The 22590-nt window shown below is 45.5% G+C and overlaps 1 protein-coding gene across 1 annotated transcript in view; it reads left to right on the forward strand.

Moving 5' to 3' along the window:
- The window catches only part of LOC121560841 (E3 ubiquitin-protein ligase CBL-like), a 44106-nt gene extending 22469 nt beyond the window's left edge, over positions 1 to 21637 (forward strand). The window contains exons 3-16 of the mRNA XM_041873700.2: positions 5331 to 5477; positions 6036 to 6192; positions 12059 to 12180; positions 14845 to 14982; positions 15613 to 15700; positions 16375 to 16506; positions 16686 to 16907; positions 17606 to 17737; positions 18064 to 18441; positions 18602 to 18696; positions 18914 to 19084; positions 19327 to 19433; positions 19855 to 20112; positions 20643 to 21637. Coding sequence (XP_041729634.2) covers positions 5331 to 5477; positions 6036 to 6192; positions 12059 to 12180; positions 14845 to 14982; positions 15613 to 15700; positions 16375 to 16506; positions 16686 to 16907; positions 17606 to 17737; positions 18064 to 18441; positions 18602 to 18696; positions 18914 to 19084; positions 19327 to 19433; positions 19855 to 20112; positions 20643 to 20959 — 2464 coding nt within the window. The 3' untranslated portion in view covers positions 20960 to 21637. The remainder of the gene's footprint in view (positions 1 to 5330; positions 5478 to 6035; positions 6193 to 12058; positions 12181 to 14844; positions 14983 to 15612; positions 15701 to 16374; positions 16507 to 16685; positions 16908 to 17605; positions 17738 to 18063; positions 18442 to 18601; positions 18697 to 18913; positions 19085 to 19326; positions 19434 to 19854; positions 20113 to 20642) is intronic.
- The last annotated feature ends 953 nt before the right edge of the window (positions 21638 to 22590 follow it).

Raw genomic sequence — 22590 nt, forward strand, 5'->3', positions numbered from 1 at the left:
ATAAAGAAAAACCCTTGAATGAGTAGGTGTGTCCAAACTTTTGACTGGTACTGTAAATGAAATAAAATTTGCATATAAAAATCATAACTGGCACGCAGATCGGTAGAAATGGTAAGATAAGTTGGCACTCCAAATGGAAAAGGTTGCCGACCCCTGGTGTAGCCTATTAGGAGCGTAACAGCACAATCTGCAAAGGCCAGCAGCAGCGGGAGGAAGTTATTTTTTCTCTTCTGGTTAGGCTATCTTGATCTCTGGCACCCTCGAGTCATTTGTCTCTTCATTATTTAATCACAGTGTGCTTAAAGCAATCAGACAAGCTCAGTAGCCTACATATAGTTGATTTTATTAAAACACATATATAGGGAAAAATACACGTTTAAAAGTGTTGAACAATCGATTGGTCGAATGAACAGACTACTCTAAGTCGACCAAGATTGTTTTTAGTCGGGGACAACCTTACGTACAGGACTTCGCTGCTGTCGCTTTCCTTTCTCTGACAATTTTCCAACTGTTAATGACGATGACGTAGTGTCGACTCTCATTTGAGTGTCAAGATTCCATTCCGCTAGGAATCGACTCCTTCAGTATTTTTGGAACGGAGGAAACTGATTAATTGCCGTACTTCCGAGAACATTCGCAACTTTCATAGCGAGCTAGCGAGGGACGGAGAGCGAGGGGAGGGGCACAGTATAGGCAGGTCGGCCACCAGGCAGACAGTCAGAACCGTGCACTAGGCCTATCTATCGGCAATCAAAAGCTGTATCTCACAATGGAATGCTGTATCTCACAATTTCTTGGTTTACAATGTCTTGCGGCTAGGATATCCAACAGCCAACAGACCGAAGAGTGAACACACGCGCATCATTAGATAAGAGAAAGAGCAGGCCAACCAGCGCGAGGGGGCAGGCAGAAAGAAACGGACGCATATGTCTTGGTAATCTGTATCTCGCAATGTCTTGTCTTGCATGCCTCAAAAATTCACCAAAGTAGCCTTAAGTTCGCCTCTCTGGTTTTATTTAATTTACACAACTTTCCCCAGGCCTTTATAGCCTGTCGTCTAGTTAGGGGGCTATAAACACAGAAAATAATATGTTTTGTGATAACTGCACTCTGATTTTACATTTTGTGGGTGGGGGGACAAACATTTTTTTTTTTGGTGAAGGATTTTTCTTAACGTTAAGGATCCCAATTTCGTTTGAACGTTCACACCCCTGTTTATGACTAGCTTTCATATTCTTTATTGTTCCCCATGGAACTGAAGCCGACGAGAGCCGCTGAATGTTTGGGTGCGCCTTAAATGGCACCCTATTCACTATTTAGGTCACTACGTTTGACCAGAACCCTATGGGCCCTGGTCAAAAGAAGTGTGCTATGCAGTGAATAGGGTGCCATTTGGGGGACACACTTTTTATTGCACATGAGGCCATTAACTGGCATGGCCCCTATGTGCTCTGAGTCGGACTTCATTTGGCTCTGTGAAATGCAAATGTCTGGCCTTTACCCATCATGCCACATATAGGCCAAGCTGTTAGCGTTGCTGTGAATGGAAATGCAGTTGACACTTCCCGGGTTGCCGTTTCAGCTTCAGTTACACTGGCCTGCACATCACCCCTAGCCCGACCGCACTGCACGCACACACAAGCACGTATGCACAAGCATGTACACATATATATGCACACACACAGAGGCAACACTCCATCATGTTTATTTATGGCGTACTGCTGCCAGTTTCAAAATAATACAGATAATCTAGTCCTCACACTAGATTTTGAGGAACATTAGGCTATTAACAGTTTCCTATTTGGCCTGGGGACACAGCAAATAGGCTATGCAAGTGTGGTAAAGGCTATTTAGACAGGAAATAGGAAGATTAGGCATCGGTTGCATTCTCTAACACTGTTGGCACGTAATAGCACTTTTCGAGTGGGAAATTCAGGGGTTAGGCGACGACTCGTGTCTCTCAGAGTCTTTATCAGGGTGGATGACAGAGGAATTAAACAGTTCATAAAAAGAAAAGGTGAACCTCTGGTATGTTTTGCATTGGTGCGTCAGCATGTGTCAGTCAAAGTGTGTGTGTGCGTTAGTCTGCTGTTTCCTGATGGAGATCCGGTGCGACACAACTTCCGGAGAGTTACATTTATACTGTGATGAAAGGGGAACCCAGTATTTCCATCTTGTGGCAGCGGTGTTTCTTTCCTCTGTAGAAGTGTCTATGGGTATTGTGGTGTGCTTGTGTTGCTGCTGCACGCTGAGTGTAGAGGATCCTAGTTCACAGACCGACGGCTACATTGTATTGCATTGAGAGTAGGCTTACCACCAGGCTTACAAGATGTCAAGCCCCCTCTCCCCGAATGTCATGTAGGGATAATGTGTGTAGTGCCCCAGCCACTGTCATTTAGTCCCCCAGACCGTCCGTCCGTCCAGTAATTGGCTTCAAGTGGTCCACGGCTTTAACTTTCTCGCCTTCTATCGCGGAAAACAGGACACTGGAAGGGAGCAGCCAACTGTAGGTCAAAGGGCCTTAGAGGAGGTGATCGCTATGAGCGCCGTATCCAGGGAGAGCTTGGCCCATCGCCGCGGTAACGGTGAGGATCTAGGCTCTGTGCTCTGTTGTCGAGGCAGCGCTGGATTGAGGGGGCATATGTATCTGCGGGTTAACTTGCGCATGCAGAATAAGAAAAGGGTTGCATCCCAAATGCACCCTATTCCCTATATAGTGCATTACTTTTGACCAGAACCCCATGGGCGCTGGTCAAAAATAGTGCACTATATAGGGAATAGTGTGCCATTTTGGACGTAGAAAAAGAAACGCCACGCTGTGGTTAGCAAAACACCCAGCTGCCCACGCACTGAGGTTGCATTTACTTAGGAACACACTCTCTATTTCTCTCTCTCTCCGGCTAACGATGTCCTTGGGTTTTTCAGAGGAAAATGAATGGGCATAAATAATAAATGGATGTGTTTTTGAGTTGTTGTAGTTTTTTTGAACATTCTAACTTTTGTTCGGTGCTGTTGTATCTGTGAACACTGGTTTTGAGTTAAAGCAGATGGCGCACACAGACAGAGGACAAGTAGAGTAGAGGACTAGCCTATATGCATAGATGTAGCCTAAACAATGTTTTAATAGCACCACCTTGCCCTCTGATCGGATAGGAGTGTGTTGACTAAGCAGTGTGTCGACTCCACTGTCCACTAGGCTGGTCTCTGTATCAATCAACATACAGGAGATACATTAAAGGGTTAGGGCCCCCTCTCTCTCTTGGCATAGCCTTGTAGCATTGGAGCCATGCCCAGTCGCACAGAGAAATATAGAGCAAGCGTCCTACCCTAGTCAGAGATTTGAGGAAAGGAATCACAGACACGCAGGCAGGCACATTGTAAACTCATAAAGCTACAGCATCGCTCACAGGATTGGCAGTGTAACTCACTGTCTTATAGAATGTGACACTTAATGGTTACGAGACACACACACTAGTCTCTCACACATGGCCCGTGACTGGGCACGGCTGTGCTTCACCGAGGGCACTTTGCCACCTACAGAGCAATGCCCTCACGTCTCGTCGAGAACCAGTCTTCCCAAAAACTGGAAGCCTGGGGAAATTCATGGCAGAAAAATAGCTAAATGAGGTGGACACCCAGTGTAAATCATTGATGCCGCACAACATATCAAACCAATCAAATGCCTTGCTTGGGCGGAACTCCAATAGTGTTTACTAGATTAGTGTCGTAGGTGCAACAGTGCGTGAGGATGGCCGGGAAATCGTCGATTTTAAAATCCCATCAAAATATGTTGATGTTGTGTATAGAGCACACTTCTGGCAAAACAGAATTACGTTTTTCCTCCAATTTTTCTTCGATTTTCTACGATGTTGCAAACTAGCTTACGGAACAACTCCGCAAACTGTATCGTTCCTGGTCTGAAAACGAACATAACATGTAGCACCAATGGGCATTTGGGGGGAGGGTTCTTGAAATGTAACATCCAATCAAAATCTTGCCACTGGGATTCAGCAGACCATTCAAACCATTTTTTGAAATAAAAAATGATCCAGATCTCTAAGGGAGGCGTGACAGCGACGTGATTTTGGCGGTATGGTAACGCAAGACTACCCTCACAGAAACAATGTGTGTGTGCGTGCGCACGCGCTTATGTGAAGGTGACTCCAATTGACACTTTCTGTTTGCCATCACTGCCCACTCAGTTAGCTAGGGGCAGTAATGCCAACCTCACCCACAGGACTTCCCCTTCTAGAAATGTGGGCACTCATAATTGGCATACTTTTCCAGCAGAAAGTAAATCGTTGAGATAAATGAAGCCCATTGGTTGATGAATTTGAAATTAAACTGGAAAGTGTAAAGGAGGGATTAGAGAATTGAATTGTAAGACAGGCTGAGTTTTGCAAGGGTTGTGTCAAGGTGACAAGGGGAAACGGCGCAGGGCTGATTTCCAGCGGGGCAGCAGGCTGCTACTATAGAATTCCTCGCCTCACTCACTTTAAGGCTTAGCTGGAAAGCCATTCACAAAAAAAGTATTTCTCTTCTCGCATTTACGGTTGAGTGTGAAAAATGCCCCCACAGGCACGCACACACACACACTCACTCAAGAGCACACAATTTGGCAGGGTGTCTCTATCCTCACTCTGTCTTTTCGAGCTCATCTTAAGTCTCTGTCCTCTCCTCTCTCTCCCCCTCTCTCCCCCTCCCTTCCCCACCCTTCCTCTGTGCTGGCATTGTGAAGAGTAGCGAGAGAGAGGTGAGGGAGAATCTGGTTGGAGGCAGCTGCGACGACGCTGCCGCTACACTCTCGCACTCTCTTGTGCATGTCCATTTTCCCGGCCCGAGAACCTCGCACAATCCCCCACTGTGCTATCCCATAAATCACGCACGTTCTTTTCAACTTTCTCCCCACTGCCGCCACTGCGCTCGCCCGCCTGCCCCACCTCGCTGCTCGTGCCCAGGGGCGGGTGGAATCAGAAAAATTGACCAGGCATGTCATTGCCTCGCCTCCCTCCAACCACCCCTCCCTTATACCCCTCAAACCCCAGCCTGCACACCCAGGGCCCAGGCTAGCGTGTGTAGCGTGATGGGGGTCTGGTCCCACCATGGACCTCAGCCCCTGGCCTCTATATATGTTGTGGTGTGGAAATTACAAAGCCAGGTTATATTAGCTATAGGTGGCTAAAGTTAGCTGGAATTTGTAGTGGCTGTTAAAAGAAAACCGAACCATGGATTAGTTTCTTCTGGCCCATAAGACTACTTTCAGGGTGAGGAACCATCTAACATGAAGTTGTATAATACTCTCTCTCTCTCTCTCTGTTCATCTTCTGTAGACGGAACTTGACCAAGTTGTCACTGATCTTCAGTCACATGCTGGCCGAGCTCAAAGCCATCTTCCCCAACGGTCTGTTCCAGGGGGATAACTTCAGAATAACCAAGGCTGACGCTGCCGAGTTCTGGAGAAGGTCGTTTGGGGACAAGTGAGTCCACCTTTGCTCTCTACAAAAAGTAGACGTTTACTGCAAGCTAGCTAGTCATAGTGGAAGTATTTACATCTAAGTGGTAAGATTGGATATATTTATGCACCACATGATAGAAACAGGAAGAAATAAATGGCTTTGACCTTTCAAGCTACTTGAGGTAGCCTAGGTAAGCAGATAGAAAGTAGTTAATTGAATAGCTTTCTTTTTTTTACTATCTTCCTAAACCACTCTTTTTATTAGTCACATTTTTGTCAGTCACCAAAAACACCCAGAACCAGGAAAAGCAACTGGCCAAATTAAGCCCACAAGATTTCATATGGCCTGACGAAAATGTCTCCATAAAAAGAACAAAATCGGCCCGTGGCCTAAGGTCATTGTTGACCCCTGCCCTAAACACTATTATTGCACTGTAGCGAATAACATGTTTGGAACATCCATATTCAGGGATCGGACATCGTAAGTGCAATATCAGGGAAGGTTTAATACAATGCATCAACGTTGCTTGTTCAATGGGTATAGTATAGTAAATATGTTGTCCTGATGATGTGTTTTCAGGACTATAGTGCCTTGGAAGGTGTTCCGGCAGGCCCTGCATGAGTTCCACCCCATCAGCTCGGGCCTGGAAGCCATGGCCCTCAAGTCCACCATCGACCTCGCCTGCAATGACTACATCTCCGTCTTCGAGTTCGACATCTTCACCAGGCTCTTCCAGGTCGGGCCTACACTCACACACACATGCACACACACATGTACATGCACATGGATGCACACACACACTTGCATGCATAGATGCACGCACATACAAACACACTCAAATGCATGGTCAAACACACACACACACACACACAGCCCCCCTCGTACTACACACCACTGCGACAATGTACAGCATTTCTCTTGAGAGATGAGTTGAGAAAAGGGTCTAACATAACGCCATTATTGTGAACGTGTCTGTGTTGTGTATCTACTGTAGCTCCCAGATATAGTCCTCCATAGTTCCACCACACACCATTGTACCATCACACACTAACTCCTATCTACGGTTTAAAAGTCGGGGGGAATGGGCCAAACAATGGCCATTTTTGTAGCCAATAGCCTCTTACAGTTGAAATCGGAAGTTTACTTACACTTAGGTTGGAGTCATTAAAACTTGTTTTTCAACCTCTCCACAAATTTCTTGTTAACAAACTATAGTTTTGGAAGGTCGGTTATTTTCCAACAATTGTTTACAGACAGATTATTTCACTTATAATTCACTGTATCACAATTCCAGTGGGTCAGAAGTTTACATACACTAAGTTGACTGTGCCTTTAAACAGCTTGGAAAATTCCAGAAAATGATGTCATGGCTTTAGAAGCTTCTGATAGGCTAATTGACATAATTTGAGTCAATTGGAGGTGTACCTGTGGATGTATTTCAAGGCCTACCTTCAAACTCAGTGCCTCTTTGCTTGACATCATGGGAAAATCAAAAGAAATCAGCCAAGACCTCAGAAAAAAAACTGTAGACCTCCATAAGTCTGGTTCATCCTTGGGAGCAATTTCCAAAAGCCTGAAGGTACCACTTTCATCTGTACAAACAATAGTAAGCAAGTATAAACACCATGGGACCACGCAGCCGTCATACCGCTCAGGAAGGAGACGCTTTCTGTCTCCTAGAGATGAACGTACTTTAGTGCGAAAAGTGCAAATCAATCCCAGAACAACAGCAAAGGACCTTGTGAAGATGCTGGAGGAAACCAGTACAAAAGTATCTATATCCACAGTAAAACGAGTCCTATATCAACATAACCTGAAAGGCTGCTCAGCAAGGAAGAAGCACCTGCTCCAAAACCGCCATAAAAAAGCCAGACTACGGTTGGCAACTGCACATGGTGACAAAGTGTCACGAGAACTTCCATCTCTAATTCAACCTAAGCTTGAATCATTACCAGAGGTTGTAAGGCCCTGGTTTTAATCATAAATGATTCAAGGTCCACAACCAACAAGAATGATCTGTATTTTTATTCATGGAGAGCTCTGGCGCCAAAACCCATACACTACTGTTTTATACCCCTTGACACACAAAGGCACTTTGCTCCACCCACCTTTAGGAGGCTTTCTTAAACAGTTTCCGCAGTCTCCTTCACCCTGGAATGTTTAGTCCCGCCCCCCTCTGTTAGTGGGTTGCCACTACATTATAACTCTTAACACCGTTCACACATGTATACTGTATTTGGGGTGAAATCCTTTAGTCATTATTCTTAAAATACAAATTAATCTAACACAAAGATCGTACTTTTTGGAGAAATGTCCTCTGGTCTGATGAAACAAAAATATAACTTTTCGGCCATAATGACCTTTGTTATGTTTGGAGGAAAAATGGGGTGCCTTGCAAGCCAAAGAACACCATCCCAACCGTGAAGCACAGGGGGGGCAGCATCATGTTGTGGGGATGCTTTGCTGCAGGAGGGACTGGTGCACTTCACAAAATAGATGGCATCATGAGGAAGGAAAATTATGTGGATATATTGAAGCAACATCTCAAGACATCAGTCAGGAAGATAAAGCTTGGTCGCAAATGGGTCTTCCAAATGGACAATGACCCCAAGCATACGTCTAAAGTTGTGGCAAAATGGCTTAAGGACAACAAAGTCAAGGTATTGGAGTGGCCATCACAAAGCCCTGACCTCAATCCTATAGAACATTTGTGGGCAGAACTGAAAAAGTGTGTGCGAGCAAGGAGGCCTACAAACCTGACTCAGTTACACCAGCTCTGTCAGGAGGAATGGGCCAAAATTCACCCAACTTATTGTGGGAAGCTTGTGGAAGGCTACCCAAAACGTTTGACCCAAGTTAAACAATTTAAAGGCAATGCTACCAAATACTAATTGAGTGTATGTAAACTTCTGACCCACTGGGAATGTGATGAAAGAAATAAAAGCTGAAATAAATAATTCTCTCTACAATTATTCTGACATTTCACATTCTTAAAATATAGTGGTGATCCTAACTGACCTAAGACAGGGAATTTTGACTAGGATTAAAAGTGTGAAAAACTGAGTTTAAATGTATTAGGCTAAGGTGTATGTAAACTTCCGACTTCAACTGTACCGTAGCCATCCTTTCTAACTATAAATGAGTTTGGCAAAGCGAGACTATTGTGGCCATGTGTGTTTCTCTGCTATTTGGTATTGCGTGGCAGTTGCCTGCATCCCTGCCTGCCTGCCTGCCTGCTGAGAGAGAGAGAGGGGGCAAGTGTTTTGAGTTGAGTTGCTGCTTTGCGTGTCTCCAGGCTGAATAGAGGCATCTTGCTGCCCCTTGTTGTTGGCATAATGCAGTCTCCAACTCTTAAAGAACTCTTGCACTTTACATCAGTGGTTGTCAACAGTTTTTTGCTTCTGGACCCATATTGAACCAGGTTGTCTTAGTCGCAATCCAATATTCGCTTCGTGATTTTATTTATTTTTGCTAAAATGCAATCTGGAATACTGTGTTTTTATTCTATATTGATAGTAAATGTGCCAATTATATGACAAGGGAACCTTTTTCATTGTCAATAATTCAATTTTGCATAAATGTTGGTTTGAGACTACAAAATCAACTAAATCCTCTAAATAAATAATGATATATTGAAAATACTATGATTGAAGTAAAGTAATTCAGATGTTAAATTATTTAAATATAAAGGTTCATTATTATTTCTACACACTTTCTACCTGGTTTTAGTCATTTAAGTTCAGACTGGAGTATAAAAAACAAAACACTCATGACCCATTCAAAACCTGGGTTGCGACCCACCAGTTGAGAATCGCTGCTTTACAGGGAGTCAGGGGACTGGATGAAATTGGTAAGTGCCTAGGAGAGGAGTGGCGTTTTGGGGCTAATTCTATCAAGTCGTTAAGGGGCCACTGTACAGAGAGCGCTTACTGGGCCTGCTGGTCAGCTGTGAGGCACAAACTGTACCACAACATAACTGTCCTGTCACAAAGGACCTCGGAATCTGACTAGTTCATTGGAAATATGTCTGCTTTATTGACGTTTTTGACATTTTGATCCATAAGTGACAAATCTCTAATTTAGTTGCATTGAAACAAGTTCTAGGGCCGGTTTCCCGGACACAGATTAAGTCTAATCTTGGACTACTTTCAATGGAGATTAATCTGTGTCCGGGAAACCACCCCCCCACCCCACCCACTGCTCTTCTTCACATACATAATGTTTAGTGCTGCTACGCCTGTGTGCAGTAGCCTAAATGCCAAAAGACCAACAACCAATGTCCCCCTAAGTAATTGTCTCATTATAGAGAGCTCTAAGATGCACAAAGCACAAGGTCGTATTAATTAGGGCACGCACCGGAAAATATTGTAAAAAGTTTTACAACGGAAATTAGTGTTTCTTATTGGACAAGTCCAAGTAGTTGCTCCTTGTTTCAGTCCATTTTCTTCCGTTTGGTGCCTAATGAATATAACCCACGCCACTTGCATGCCAATTTCAAAACGTGAAAGTGAAGGTTTTTATAAATGTTCCCCCTTTTAGTCATCTGTTTCTTTAGTTGTTTCTAAGGGATGACTAATATTTGTTTCCTGAGAGGAAGTGTTCTTCAGTCTGATTTGATGGTTTCTTTATTTCATTAGGCCCTAGCTAGCTCCATGGCTTGTGTGAGAGTGAGTGGAATGGATGCAGTGCAACCTAGGTGCTCTGCTCTCTCTACGCTATACAGACTCTTTATTTGGGTTTTGGGATCCCTAAATAGCCGTTTCAGAGAGCATTCATGTTCTTTTGAAGCCCCTGCACATCAATCTGCTTCTCTCAGCTGTAATAAATATCGACTGCAAGGGCACAATCGGATGGAAGCATCATTTCCAGTTAGTAACACAAGACAGGGTGGTCTGGTTAAAAGTAGTGCACTATATGGAATAGGGTGCCATTTGTGACATATCCATTTGCTACTAGCTAGCTTCCTTTGTACGATAGCCAAACTGATGATAAAGATACTGGTAGGAGTAAATGTATAATTATGACTTGTCTGTCAGGGATGTCTTATCTATGACTATGGCTCCTATGCTATCTGATGGTTAGGTTCAGTGCAGTAGTAGATTTGCCAATGGCTCATATCGGTGATGCTGCATGCATGACATTTAGCACCTGGTAGTGCTTGAGGTAAAGAGGAACACGTATGACAATAGGTGTGAGGTAACGTTCTTTCTGGTCATATTGTGACTGAAGCTGAAGTAAAAGCTAAAACAACCGTCTGATATAGCCTAGCCTTGACTCAAGGACTGTGTGCTAGGGTTGTGTACATTTGGCATAGACTGTGCTAAGAAAAGTGTCCAAATGTAATTACTTTCACAGTTACAGCCACAAATTTAAAAAATGATATCTGAAAATACATCTTTAGAAGAGGAAGTGACAGGACGCCATTTTGGGGTCTGTTGGGTCACCATACATGCATAGCCCATTGGTTAACTGTGTTGTAGAAGGCTAGGTCTTTGGTCATTGTGGTTCTGCTTTTATTTTGCCTCTAAACCATCAGCATGAGTTCACTTCACAATTTATTTCACAGTTTTTGAAGTGTCAAGAGACCTCACAAACGCACTGGTGTGGATCCCCCTTTGTACCACTACGTATGCTAGCTAATTTGTCAGAGGAAAGCCCTCAAAATTGTCAAAGACTCCAGCCACCCTAGTCATAGACTGTTCTCTCTGCTACCGCACGGCAAGCGGTACCGGAGTGCCAAGTCTAGGTCCAAAAGACTTCTCAACAGCTTCTACCCTCAAGCCATAAGACTCCTGAATAGCTAATCATGGCTACCCAGACTATTTGCACTGCCCCCCCACCCCATCCTTTTACGCTGCTGCTACTCTGTTAATTATTTATGCATAGTCACTTTAACTCTGCCCACATGTACATATTACTTCAACTACCTCAACTAGCCGGTGCCCCCGCACATTGACTCTGCACCGGTACCCCCCTGTATATATAGCCTCCCTACTGTTATTTTATTTTACTTCTGCTCTTTTTTTTTTCAACACTTTTTTTGTTGTTGTTTTATTTTTACTGTTTTGTTAAAAATAAATGCACTGTTGGTTAAGGGCTGTAAGTAAGCATTTCACTGTAATGTCTGCACCTGTTGTATTCGGCGCATGTGGCCAATAAAATTTGATTTGATTTTAATTGCTAAGTACATTTTAAAGGAGTTTGTTGTAGCACATTAGCTGCCATTGCTAGCAGTAGAACACTGGACTAACTCTATTTCCTCTTTCCTCTTGTCACAAGACCAGCCAGCTGAAAATAGTTCCTCATGGTGTGTCAGTGTACTCTGACAGAGTAACACTAATTTGAGTCCAGGCAGGCGTAGTGCATCACAGGGTGATTTACTCTTCGTACAGTAACTTCTCACTATCGTTACCACGTTACCATTCCCTGGGGGCAGCTCTGATATGGAGATAGGGTTGCATCCCTGGAGAAAGTAAAGGGAGCTGGAAATCATGGTTCATTCGATTTGTTGCATTACTCTCCACGTTGTACCACCGTGTTGTACCACTCCTGAGACGACGTGACTCACCCTCTGCTCTGTGTGCCCGTGTGTGTGTATACAGCCTTGGTCGTCTCTGCTGAGGAACTGGAACAGTCTGGCGGTGACTCACCCTGGCTACATGGCCTTCCTCACCTACGATGAGGTCAAGGCCCGGCTGCAGAAGTTCATCCACAAACCTGGCAGGTCAGTGAGCGAGACTACATATGTACACATGCACAACAGACATATGCAACACTGACATGCACACATCAGCACACGCGCGCACAAACACACATAGCATATGCACACTGACAGGAGCACACACACACACCTCAGCCAAATACACTTTCTCCGCTATTGTCAAAGCACTAACACAGTGAGAGATGGTGATGTTTATTATACACTTTCATTGAAGTTACCATCTCATTATAACCATGACTATACAGTGAGGGGGAAAAAAAGTATTTGATCCCCTGCTGATTTTGTACGTTTGCCCACTGACAAAGAAATTATCAGTCTATAATTTTAATGGTAGGTTTATTTGAACAGTGAAAGACAGAATAACAACAAAAAAATCCATAAAAACACATGTCAAAAATGTTATACATTTATTTGCATTTTAATGAGGGAAATAAGTATTTGACCCCCTCTAAATCAGAAAGATTTCTGGCTCCCAGGTGTCTTTTATACAAGTAACGAGCTGAGATTAGGAGCACACTCTTAAAGGGAGTGCTCCTAATCTCAGCTTGTTACCTTTATAAAAGACACCTGTCCACAGAAGCAATCAATCAATCAGATTCCAAACTCTCCACCATGGCCAAGACCAAAGAGCTCTCCAAGGATGTCAGGGACAAGATTGTAGACCTACACAAGGCTGGAATGGGCTACAAGACCAACAACAGTTGGTGCGATTATTCGCAAATGGAAGAAACACAAAAGAACTGTCAATCTCCCTCGACCTGGGGCTCCATGCAAGATCTCACCTCGTGGAGTTGCAATGATCATGAAAACGGTGAGGAATCAGCCCAGAACTACACGGGAGGATCTTGTCAATGATCTCAAGGCATAGTCACCAAGAAAACAATTGGTAACACACTACGCCGTGAAGGACTGAAATCCTGCAGCGCCCACAAGGTCCCCCTGCTCAAGAAAGCACATATACAGGCCCGTCTGAAGTTTGCCAATGAACATCTGAATGATTCAGAGGAGAACTGGGTGAAAGTGTTGTGGTCAGATGAGACCAAAATCGAGCTCTTTGGCATCAACTCAACTCGCCGTGTTTGGAGGAGAAGGAATGCTGCCTATGACCCCAAGAACACCATCCCCACCGTCAAACATGGAGGTGGAAACATTATGCTTTAGGGGTGTTTTTCTGCTAAGGGGACAGGACAACTTCACCGCATCAAAGGGACGATGGACGGGGCCATGTACCGTCAAATCTTGGGTGAGAACCTCCTTCCCTCAGCCAGGGCACTGAAAATGGGTCGTGGATGGGTATTCCAGCATGAAAATGACCCAAAACACACGGTCAAGGCAACAAAGGAGTGGCTCAAGAAGAGGCACATTAAGGTCCTGGAGTGGCCTAGCCAGTCTCCAGACCTTAATCCCATAGAAAATCTGTGGAGGGAGCTGAAGGTTCGAGTTGCCAAACGTCAGCCTCAAAACCTTAATGACTTGGAGAAGATCTGCAAAGAGGAGTGGGACAAAATCCCTCCTGAGATGTGTGCAAACCTGGTGGCCAACTACAAGAAATGTCTGACCTCTGTGATTGCCAACAAGGGTTTTGCCACCAAGTACTAAGTCATGTTTTGCAGAGGGGTCAAATACTTATTTCCCTCATTAAAATGCAAATCAATTTATACAATTTTTGACATGCGTTTTTCTGGATTTTTTTGTTGTTATTCTGTCTCTCACTGTTCAAATAAACCTACCATTAAAATTATAGACTGATCATGTCTTTGTCAGTGGGCAAATGTACAAAATCAGCAGGGGATCAAATACTTTTTTTCCCTCACTGTGTGTGTATATATATATGTATATATATTTTTTTTTTTACATTATGTTAGTCACTGACTTGACATACTCTCACACTCCAATACAGCTACTTAGACTACTGTTAAGCACACTGCATTCTTACGCAGTCTGTCTGTCATGAGCTTACACACACTAACGAACTGGACCTTACACACACTGGCGAGCACCACCAGCTTGGCTGTCTAACGCACACTTACACAATGACACAGAAGGCGCCAGTCCGCCCTCAACCCCGGTGTCACGTGCCCCCTGTGGCACATGGAACAGCATGGTACCAAGCATCAATAGGTGTATTGTAGAGACTGGGCTGATGTCAATACTTGCTCCAACAGAGAGCAAGTGTGTGTCACAACGCAGCAAGTATTTAGCCTTCATTCACCTCTTAGGCCTAGATGACAAAATTGGTGACGCTTTATAATGATTTTAATGAATAAGCATTACTTAACTATTTATGGATAGTGTATATTCATACTAATAATACTTGAGGATTCTGTGATGTATAAAGATTTACAAGCATTGCAAGCATATATACTGCATTGTAAGCGGTGGATTGATGGGGGTGTGTATACACACAAACACTCACACTATAAGCAAAACAATTTATAAGCATACAGTATATTGTTTACAAAGCTTGTAATGCCTACAATTGCTTTATAAAAGGCTTGTTAATGAAAATATATCCTTTAGTATTGAACTCAGGACAGAGAAGCTCACCAGGAGTTTGCTTAGGGTGGGGATGAACTGTGATTGGGCATTTTATTTAGGGTGTTTTCCCTGTTGTCATTAGTCCTTGGTGTGTGTGTGTGTGTGTGTGTGTGTGTGTGTGTTCCACAGCTACATCTTCAGGTTGAGCTGCACGCGGCTGGGCCAGTGGGCCATCGGCTACGTCACTGCAGATGGGAACATCCTGCAGACCATCCCCCACAACAAGCCCCTCTTCCAGGCCCTCATCGACGGCTTCCGGGAAGGATTGTGAGTTCACCAACCTCTCTCTATCTGTGTGTCTCTCTCAGTCTCTCTCTCTGTCTGTCTTTCTGTCTGTCCGTGTCTCTCTCTCCAGTCTCAACCCAAGAGTTGATATTTCTAAAAACAATGTGGCACACCTGATTCTACTTATCAACTTCTTGACAAGGTGAATGAGGTGTGTTTGTCTGGGGTTTCAACAACAATGTCTACTGCTGGGGGTACTCGAAGACCAGAGTTGAGAACAACTGTCCTAGAGTATGCCAGTGTTCAAACTTCTGTTTTGTTTTATAAACGCTGTGGTAAGCGTCTTCAAACCTGTAATCAAATGCTGAATTAGTCCGTGAAAGGTTTGCTTTGCAAAGAGCCTGATACATGTGTTCTATAAAGCCACTGAAAAGTATCACTTAGGTCTCAAGGTTACATGAAAGACAGAGTCAAAAACATACAGTATGGCTGCGACTCAAATTACACCCTATTCCCCATATAGTGCCGTGCTGTTGATCCTATGTGGCAGCCCTGTGTGGCTGTAGTCAGTAGTAGTGCGCTTTATATGGGGAATAGGGTGTCATTTCAGACACAACCTATGTGTGTTGGTTGACCCTTGTGAGTGACCAGAGTTCCATCTCCTCTGTCCAGCTACCTGTTCCCTGACGGGCGCACCCAGAACCCAGACCTCACAGGACTGTGTGAACCCTCGCCACAAGACCATATCAAAGTCACACAGGTGGGTCTCTCTCTCTCTCTCTCTCTCTCTCTCTCTCTCTCTCTCTCTCTCTCTCTCTCTCTCTCTCTCTCTCTCACTCACTCACTCACTCACTCTCTCACTCACTCACTCACTCACTCACTCACTCACTCACCACTCACCACCACTCACTCACTCACTCACTACCACTCACTCACCACTCACCACTCACTCACTCACTCACCACCACTCACCACTCACCACCACTCACTCACTCACTCACTCACTCACTCACTCACTCTCTCACTCACTCACTCACTCACTCTCTCTCTCACTCACTCACTCACTCACTCACTCACTCACTCACTCACTCACTCACTCACTCTCTCACTCTCACACACACACACACACACACACACTGCACTTCCTGAATTTTGGGTCCTGTTCAGTAGAGAAAAAGTTTTGAAACTGAGTGAAACGGGGTACTATCTGAACTTGTCCAGTAGGAAATTATCATTCATTTTCTGTTTCAAAATGTTTTGCTATGGTGTGCCCTACTGAACATGACCCTGGTTCCTTTTATTTGCCATATACAGTAAGAACCAAACTCAACTAAGGGTGCTTTAATGTGCTCTATTTGTGTGTTATCCTGCGCTCATGGAGGTCTGCTGAAGTCCCATGGCTGACTGTATGTATCTCTGTGTGTATGTCCTCAGGAGCAATATGAGCTGTACTGTGAGATGGGCTCCACCTTCCAGCTGTGTAAGATCTGTGCGGAGAACGACAAGGACGTGAAGATCGAGCCCTGCGGTCACCTCATGTGTACCTTCTGTCTCACCGCCTGGCAGGTACTGTACACCTAGTCTCTCTCACACTGCTGGGTAGGGCGGGTGTGTGGGTGGGTCAGTGGGCAGAAGTGTGTATGTGGGTGCATGCATGTGCATCCTCATATAGACATGAATTTCCATAATATCTCTCTCTCTCTCTCTCTCTCTCTCTCTCTCTCTCTTATTTTCTTCTCCTTCAGGAGTCGGAGGGTCAGGGCTGCCCGTTCTGCCGCTGTGAGATCAAGGGCACGGAGCCCATCGTAGTTGACCCCTTTGACCCCAAGGACCCCATAGGGGGCTCCTACGGGGGCTGCAGGGGCCTGTTCGGTGCGGAGGGCGCCCCCTCGCCCAGCTACGACGATGACGACGACGACCGGCTGGAAGACCCCCACCTCATGATGAGCAAGCTGGCCTGTTCCAAGGTGAACGCCGTCTAGATGGGGCCTAAAGCTGATATGGAGCCCTCTTCTCTATAGCTCCGGGGTGAAGTTTCCTCTAGGTACAGGTCTAGGATCAGCTTCCCCTCCCCCAATCTTAACCTTAACATTAGTGGGGAAAATGCAAAACTGACCCAAGATCAGTGTCTAGGGACAACTTTACATTACTCTTCCTCGATCCCTGGGCCACGCTCAGCAAGGCACAACATTGTGGAACGTTCAGATAGATTCAGTCACAAATAATGTTTTTTTCTCAAGGTTTGCCTACTGAATGTGGGCATATAGCCTACTGTAATCCTTGTGGACTATAGTTGTGCACCCCTGCTGTAAACTGAACTGTTCTGAGGAACTCTTCCTCTCTCTTTATCGCACCTTCAGAGTGTAAGATCACATAGCTTTCATCTTTGACTTCTAAGGTCAGGGTTAGCTTGGCTTCTTCCAGGTGTTTGATGTGCAGGACCATTTTTCTCCTGTTGTGAGCCAACATCTTTCAGCTGTCTGTTTGTAACGCGTCAGAACTCAGCCAGTGGAGTAAGCTTGAATAGATGAATACTTTGAGAGTGAGACTACACACAGTTTTGATGTGATGGGAAATGTTTTCTCTGGTATTGAAGAGTAAGTGTGCAGTGAAACGTTTCCAGAACTCTCTTCCTGAGCTGTGGGGTGATGTTGGTGCGTTGCAGGTGGAGCGGCCCCCATCGCCCATGTCCCTGGCACCCCAGTCCTCCCTGCCCCCCGTGCCCCCCCGCCTTGACCTCCTGCAGCACCGACCCACCAACCCCCCAGGAGCATCCAGCCCAGGGGCCGCATCCAAGGCAAGCTCTCTGCTCATTCACAGTCTAACAGCAATAGACAAATGGGAATGTCATAAGTTGAAATGTGTGAGAGAGGGGCCTATTTAGCCGCTGTTGGAGGACAGTGGAGGTTGAATAGAAACACAAAAATAATAATTCATGTTTTGTATAGCAGAAACCAAAAACCTTTGTTTAAAAACCAAAGTATTTTTGGCATTACTGCTGTTAATTAATGTGCTTCCGTGATAAGTTGACAAATACTCCTATGAAGTAGGCTACTTCCTCCTTTGAAAACAGATTAAATTGATTGTCCTCATGGTCTGTAATTGTGCTCTCCTTTCCCATAGGCGTCCTCCCACCACAAGGACAAGCCTCTCCCCCTGCCTCCAGCCCTGAGGAACCTGCCGCCCCCTCCTCCCACAGACAGACCTCTCTCTGCCGGGCCTGACGGATGGCTCGGCAGACGGCCCCTACCTTGCACCCCCCTGGGGGAGCCCAAGCTGCCCCCGGCCCCGCCCAACCGCAACCTGGCCGACTGGAACCCCAGGCCAGTGCCCAAGGCCCCCGGACAGCCACCCAGTGTGGGAGACACGCGGGGGGTCCGGGAGCTCTCTAACAGACACTCGCTCCCCCTGGCCCTACCCTCAGCCCTAGACAGATGCACAGACGGACAGAGGAACAACAGCTCGCTCAGTCTGGACCATCAGCTGGTGACGGGAGCCAAGGTCTAATACTAGCTTCTATTAGAGCAGTTGATGAAATGTGCTTTCACAGACATGGATTTAACCTATACCAAGACTGCATACAATTGTATGGGGATCACAAATGGGTATTTACAGAAATAGGACTTTGTGTGTATTGTCTGTCTTCTATGTTCCTCCCCAGAGTTTTGGAGGCACGGCTTCTGGCAGTCAGGAGTACGACAACCCCAAAGTGAAGCCTTCAGTCTCGGCCAATGCCATCTATGCTCTGGCAACAAGGTACAGTACAGTACAGTACACACTCCTCTCCCTGCTGTGTGAATGTGTTTTATGATGTATAGGGCCAGGAGTTTCTTCGGACCAAGTGACTATACCCAGAAAAACTCTGTCCTAGGTATAGCCTATACTCAGAACCCAGCGTTTTCCCTGATCAGGTACCAAAATCTCCTGGCCCTGGTTATATTAACTGTCCCCCTCTCTCTCGCTGCGTTGTCAGACCCCATCCAGGTCTGAAGCCTGTGGCTGGGGAGGAGGCTTATGAGAGTGACGACGAGTCCGACTACATGATCCCCACCTCTCGGCCTGTCCTGGCCCCCATGGCAGCCCCCCTTGTGGTGGCAGAGACCCCAGTCCCCAAACCCCCCCAGCCTACCTCTCTCAACTCATGGTAAGCACCCTCTGCTATAAGGCAGAATACCCTCTAATTGAGAAACACTTCATTGAAAAGTGTCACTGTAAGTGAATTGATGATGTTGATTATATTGTAGGGGTACTATGTACATCTTCAATGATGTATTTTCTTATTCTGACAATTGATTGCATGTCAATAGTAAAAAACACAAGTAGAAAAATCATTTTAAAAATCTGGTCATGTCCTATTAGTCTCTCTCCCCTTCCTGTGTTTGGTAGGCCCATGCTGAATGACCTGGATGAAGGACCTCAAATGTATGAAGCCATGTATAACATCCAGGCCCAGGCCCTCACAGCCTCCTTGTCTCACCTGGCCAGAGACTCGGGTACTGCCCTACCACGACACTATGTCTGCGTGCCAAATGGCACCCTGTTCACTACGTAGTTCACTGCTTTTGACCAGTACTTTGTGGCCAACTCTCTGTTCTCAACCCTATCTGCTTCTGCTTATTATAAACACACATGCAGTATACCCCATCTTTGCTAGTTCAGCACTCCAGCTCTATTCTCATTTTAGCCCACCATCTAGCCCACTATTCTATCCCACTGTATTCTATTATAGCCCACTCTATTCTATCCCACTGTATTCTATTATAGCCCACTCTATTCTATCCCACTCTATTCTATTCTATCCCACTGTATTCTATTATAGCCCACACTATTCGATTCCATTCTATTCGGAGAGATTCAAATGCCATTGTTTCAATTCACCCTTCTGACCCCACTGTCAATCCCTCCGTTCCCCAGATTACTCTGAGCTGCCCCCCCTGGCCAGTACCAATGGCCCCATCTGGGAGGTCCCCTGCCCAGTCCGGGAGCCCCCCTGCCCAGTCCGGGAGCCCCCATGCCCAGTCCGGGAGCCCCCTGAGGAGGTAGAAGAGGAGAATGGCTACGACATCCCCAAACCAGTGTTGCCCGTGGCCCCGGCCCGACACACCCTGTCCGAGCTGGGGGCCGCCGCCTTAAGCCATCTCTTCATGGACAGCGAGCCCGGAGCGTCCGCCTGTAAGGCCCCCAACAACTCAGAGCCGGTGATATAGTTAATTTGTAGGGTCAAAAGTTTGAAAAGGGGGTAGTTAAACAGCCGCATGTGGCTTCAGAGGCACGTGTTTCAGAACCCTATAGTTAATTTGTAGGGCGGGGAGGTTTTCCTGACCTGATCTGACCAGGGAACACTGGGCCCAAGGTCGTTTATTTGATAGAGAACATGTACGACAAACGGTGCACCAGATTTGAGTTAAATAAATAACTAATTCTCATCTGCAGTTGTAAGATATAGGCTGTTACTAGAGCCCAGAGTTTTTCCGGCCCAGTCTCGAACGGTTGAACAACCCTGGGTATTTAACAAGATTGTCCCTGGTATTGTATTCCTATATTTATAAATGTTATCTCAAAGAGCACCCTTATGCTGTCTTCAAGACTTACGATTGCGAATCAAGATTTGGGCAGGAGTACTGGATTGTAATGTGGATGCTGCTTGTTGTTCTGTGGTTTGTGGTGTGAATGCTGTTCTATTCTCCTCCCTGTTCTTCTAGCCTTCTCAGAGTCCAGCGACGCCCCAGAGCGGCCTCCCAAGCCCCTCCCCCGCCGCATCAACTCAGAGCACCGGCCCAGCCCCATACCTCCTGGATTAGGCACCGGAGGAGGTGGATATGGTGGAGGAGGGTCAGAAGGCGGTGGAGGAGTAGCCAACCCCAAGATCACCAGCGAGATCGAGCATCTCATGAGCCAAGGCTACACCTACCAAGACATCCAGAAAGCCCTGATGATTGCACAGAACAATATGGAGATGGCCAAGAATATCCTGCGCGAGTTTGTCTCCATTCACTCCACGGCTCACATTCTTACATAGTATCTCCTCTGCTCCAGCTCTGCGCAGCTCAGCCCAAAGGCCATCGCCTGCAGTACTAACGCTTCAGTGATAACTGGAGCCCCTGCAGTCTCCTGTCCCGCGCCCTCTCAAAACTCTCACTGCTAACTGTGTGTGACTTCGAGCCCTGCACTCCACGCGCTTTCTCAAGAATGTCTGGACGCCTTTTGTAATGTTCTGCAGGGCCACGCTCCATATCCCATGGGGTGAAGTGATGATGATGATGATGATGGCTCATCGCGCAACCGAAGCTTCGACGGTCTTTCTCAGTCATATTTGTGTCCTCTCGAGGCTTCTACCGAAATGTAATCGACACCTCGCAAAAAAAAACGTGTTTGTCTATATAAGAATTTAATATAAAACAAAAATATATATTAAATGTGTATAATGTATACATATATATTTCCAATGAGTTTTTTTTTCATGTTCATGTTAAGGATCGATTGCAGAGGACAAAGAGAGTGGTTATTTGAGACCGCTCTGAGGGAGAGAGCACCCTTCTATTGTACCCAGCCCTCACTTTGAGGAGAGAGACGGACTTGGTTTAGCATTCAGAAGCAGGCGTTTCCTAGTCTAACAGCAGAACATCTGGCAACATGGCAAATATGGCCTTTAATGATATTGCTCCGGTACTTTTGAGGGGGGAAATTAATGTGTGTGTTGGGGGGGGGGGGGGGTTGTTAGTGTTAGATGTCTGGAATGTCGTCTCCAGCTGAGGGTGTGTGTGTGCAAGTGATCTACAGCTATGGGAAAGGTTAACCCACAGGGTGTGTGTCTTTGTCTGGGTGGTGTGTTAGGTGTGTCGGGCCATTGACTAGGATAGTAGGGAGGGAAGTGTGATGGCTGACCTAGCTCACGGTTGACAATCTCGCACTCTCTCACTCCCATTCTGTCAGATCTGATAAATCAAGGGCCATCTGGGAGGTCCCGGTTGGCCCATGTCCCAATCCCCTTCTATTCCTGTGCAAAATGAATGTGGAATTAATATATTGCTCAGACATTTTCGTTCTTCTTCCTCAAATGTAGTGCTCTTTCTAAACGTACTTCTCTCTAACAATAGTCTGAATGGGAGAGGCGAAGTGTACTTAAATCTAATGGTGAGAGAAAAAGGATTGACGGATTCTGTTAAAGGCCCAGTCCCGGGCCAAGATTCTATGATACATTGAAAACTGCTCAGACATGAGGAGAGATTCGTCCAAGATGTACACCGAAGCTGTTCAGCATTGTGGGAAAAAAATGTCATCGATTTGCTTTAATAATATATTATTATTATGATCATTATTGTTATTATTAATTCAGAAGTGGTTTACTGCTGCTACTATTGTTAGTGCTATACAATTAAGCCTTAAATGTACATTTGTGAATATTGTTTAACCTCTCTTTTTTTAAAGTGACAGTATCTCATTTGTAGTCTTTATTTGGTGAGGTAGCATACTTGAAAATGCAAGCAGCTTGGGTTGTGCAATTCAAGCTGACTTCAGTTGTTTTCCCATATTTAGGATAGTGTTGAACTGGATAACCTTTAGAGGAATTATGATGACATCGTAAATGGCACTGTCAGCATACTGACCTAAGTGGTAGCATCAGCAAAACAAACAATGTGAATGATGATT

The sequence above is a fragment of the Coregonus clupeaformis genome, chromosome 5, assembly GCF_020615455.1.
Source record: "Coregonus clupeaformis isolate EN_2021a chromosome 5, ASM2061545v1, whole genome shotgun sequence".
In the NCBI taxonomy this organism is placed as follows: domain Eukaryota; kingdom Metazoa; phylum Chordata; class Actinopteri; order Salmoniformes; family Salmonidae; genus Coregonus; species Coregonus clupeaformis.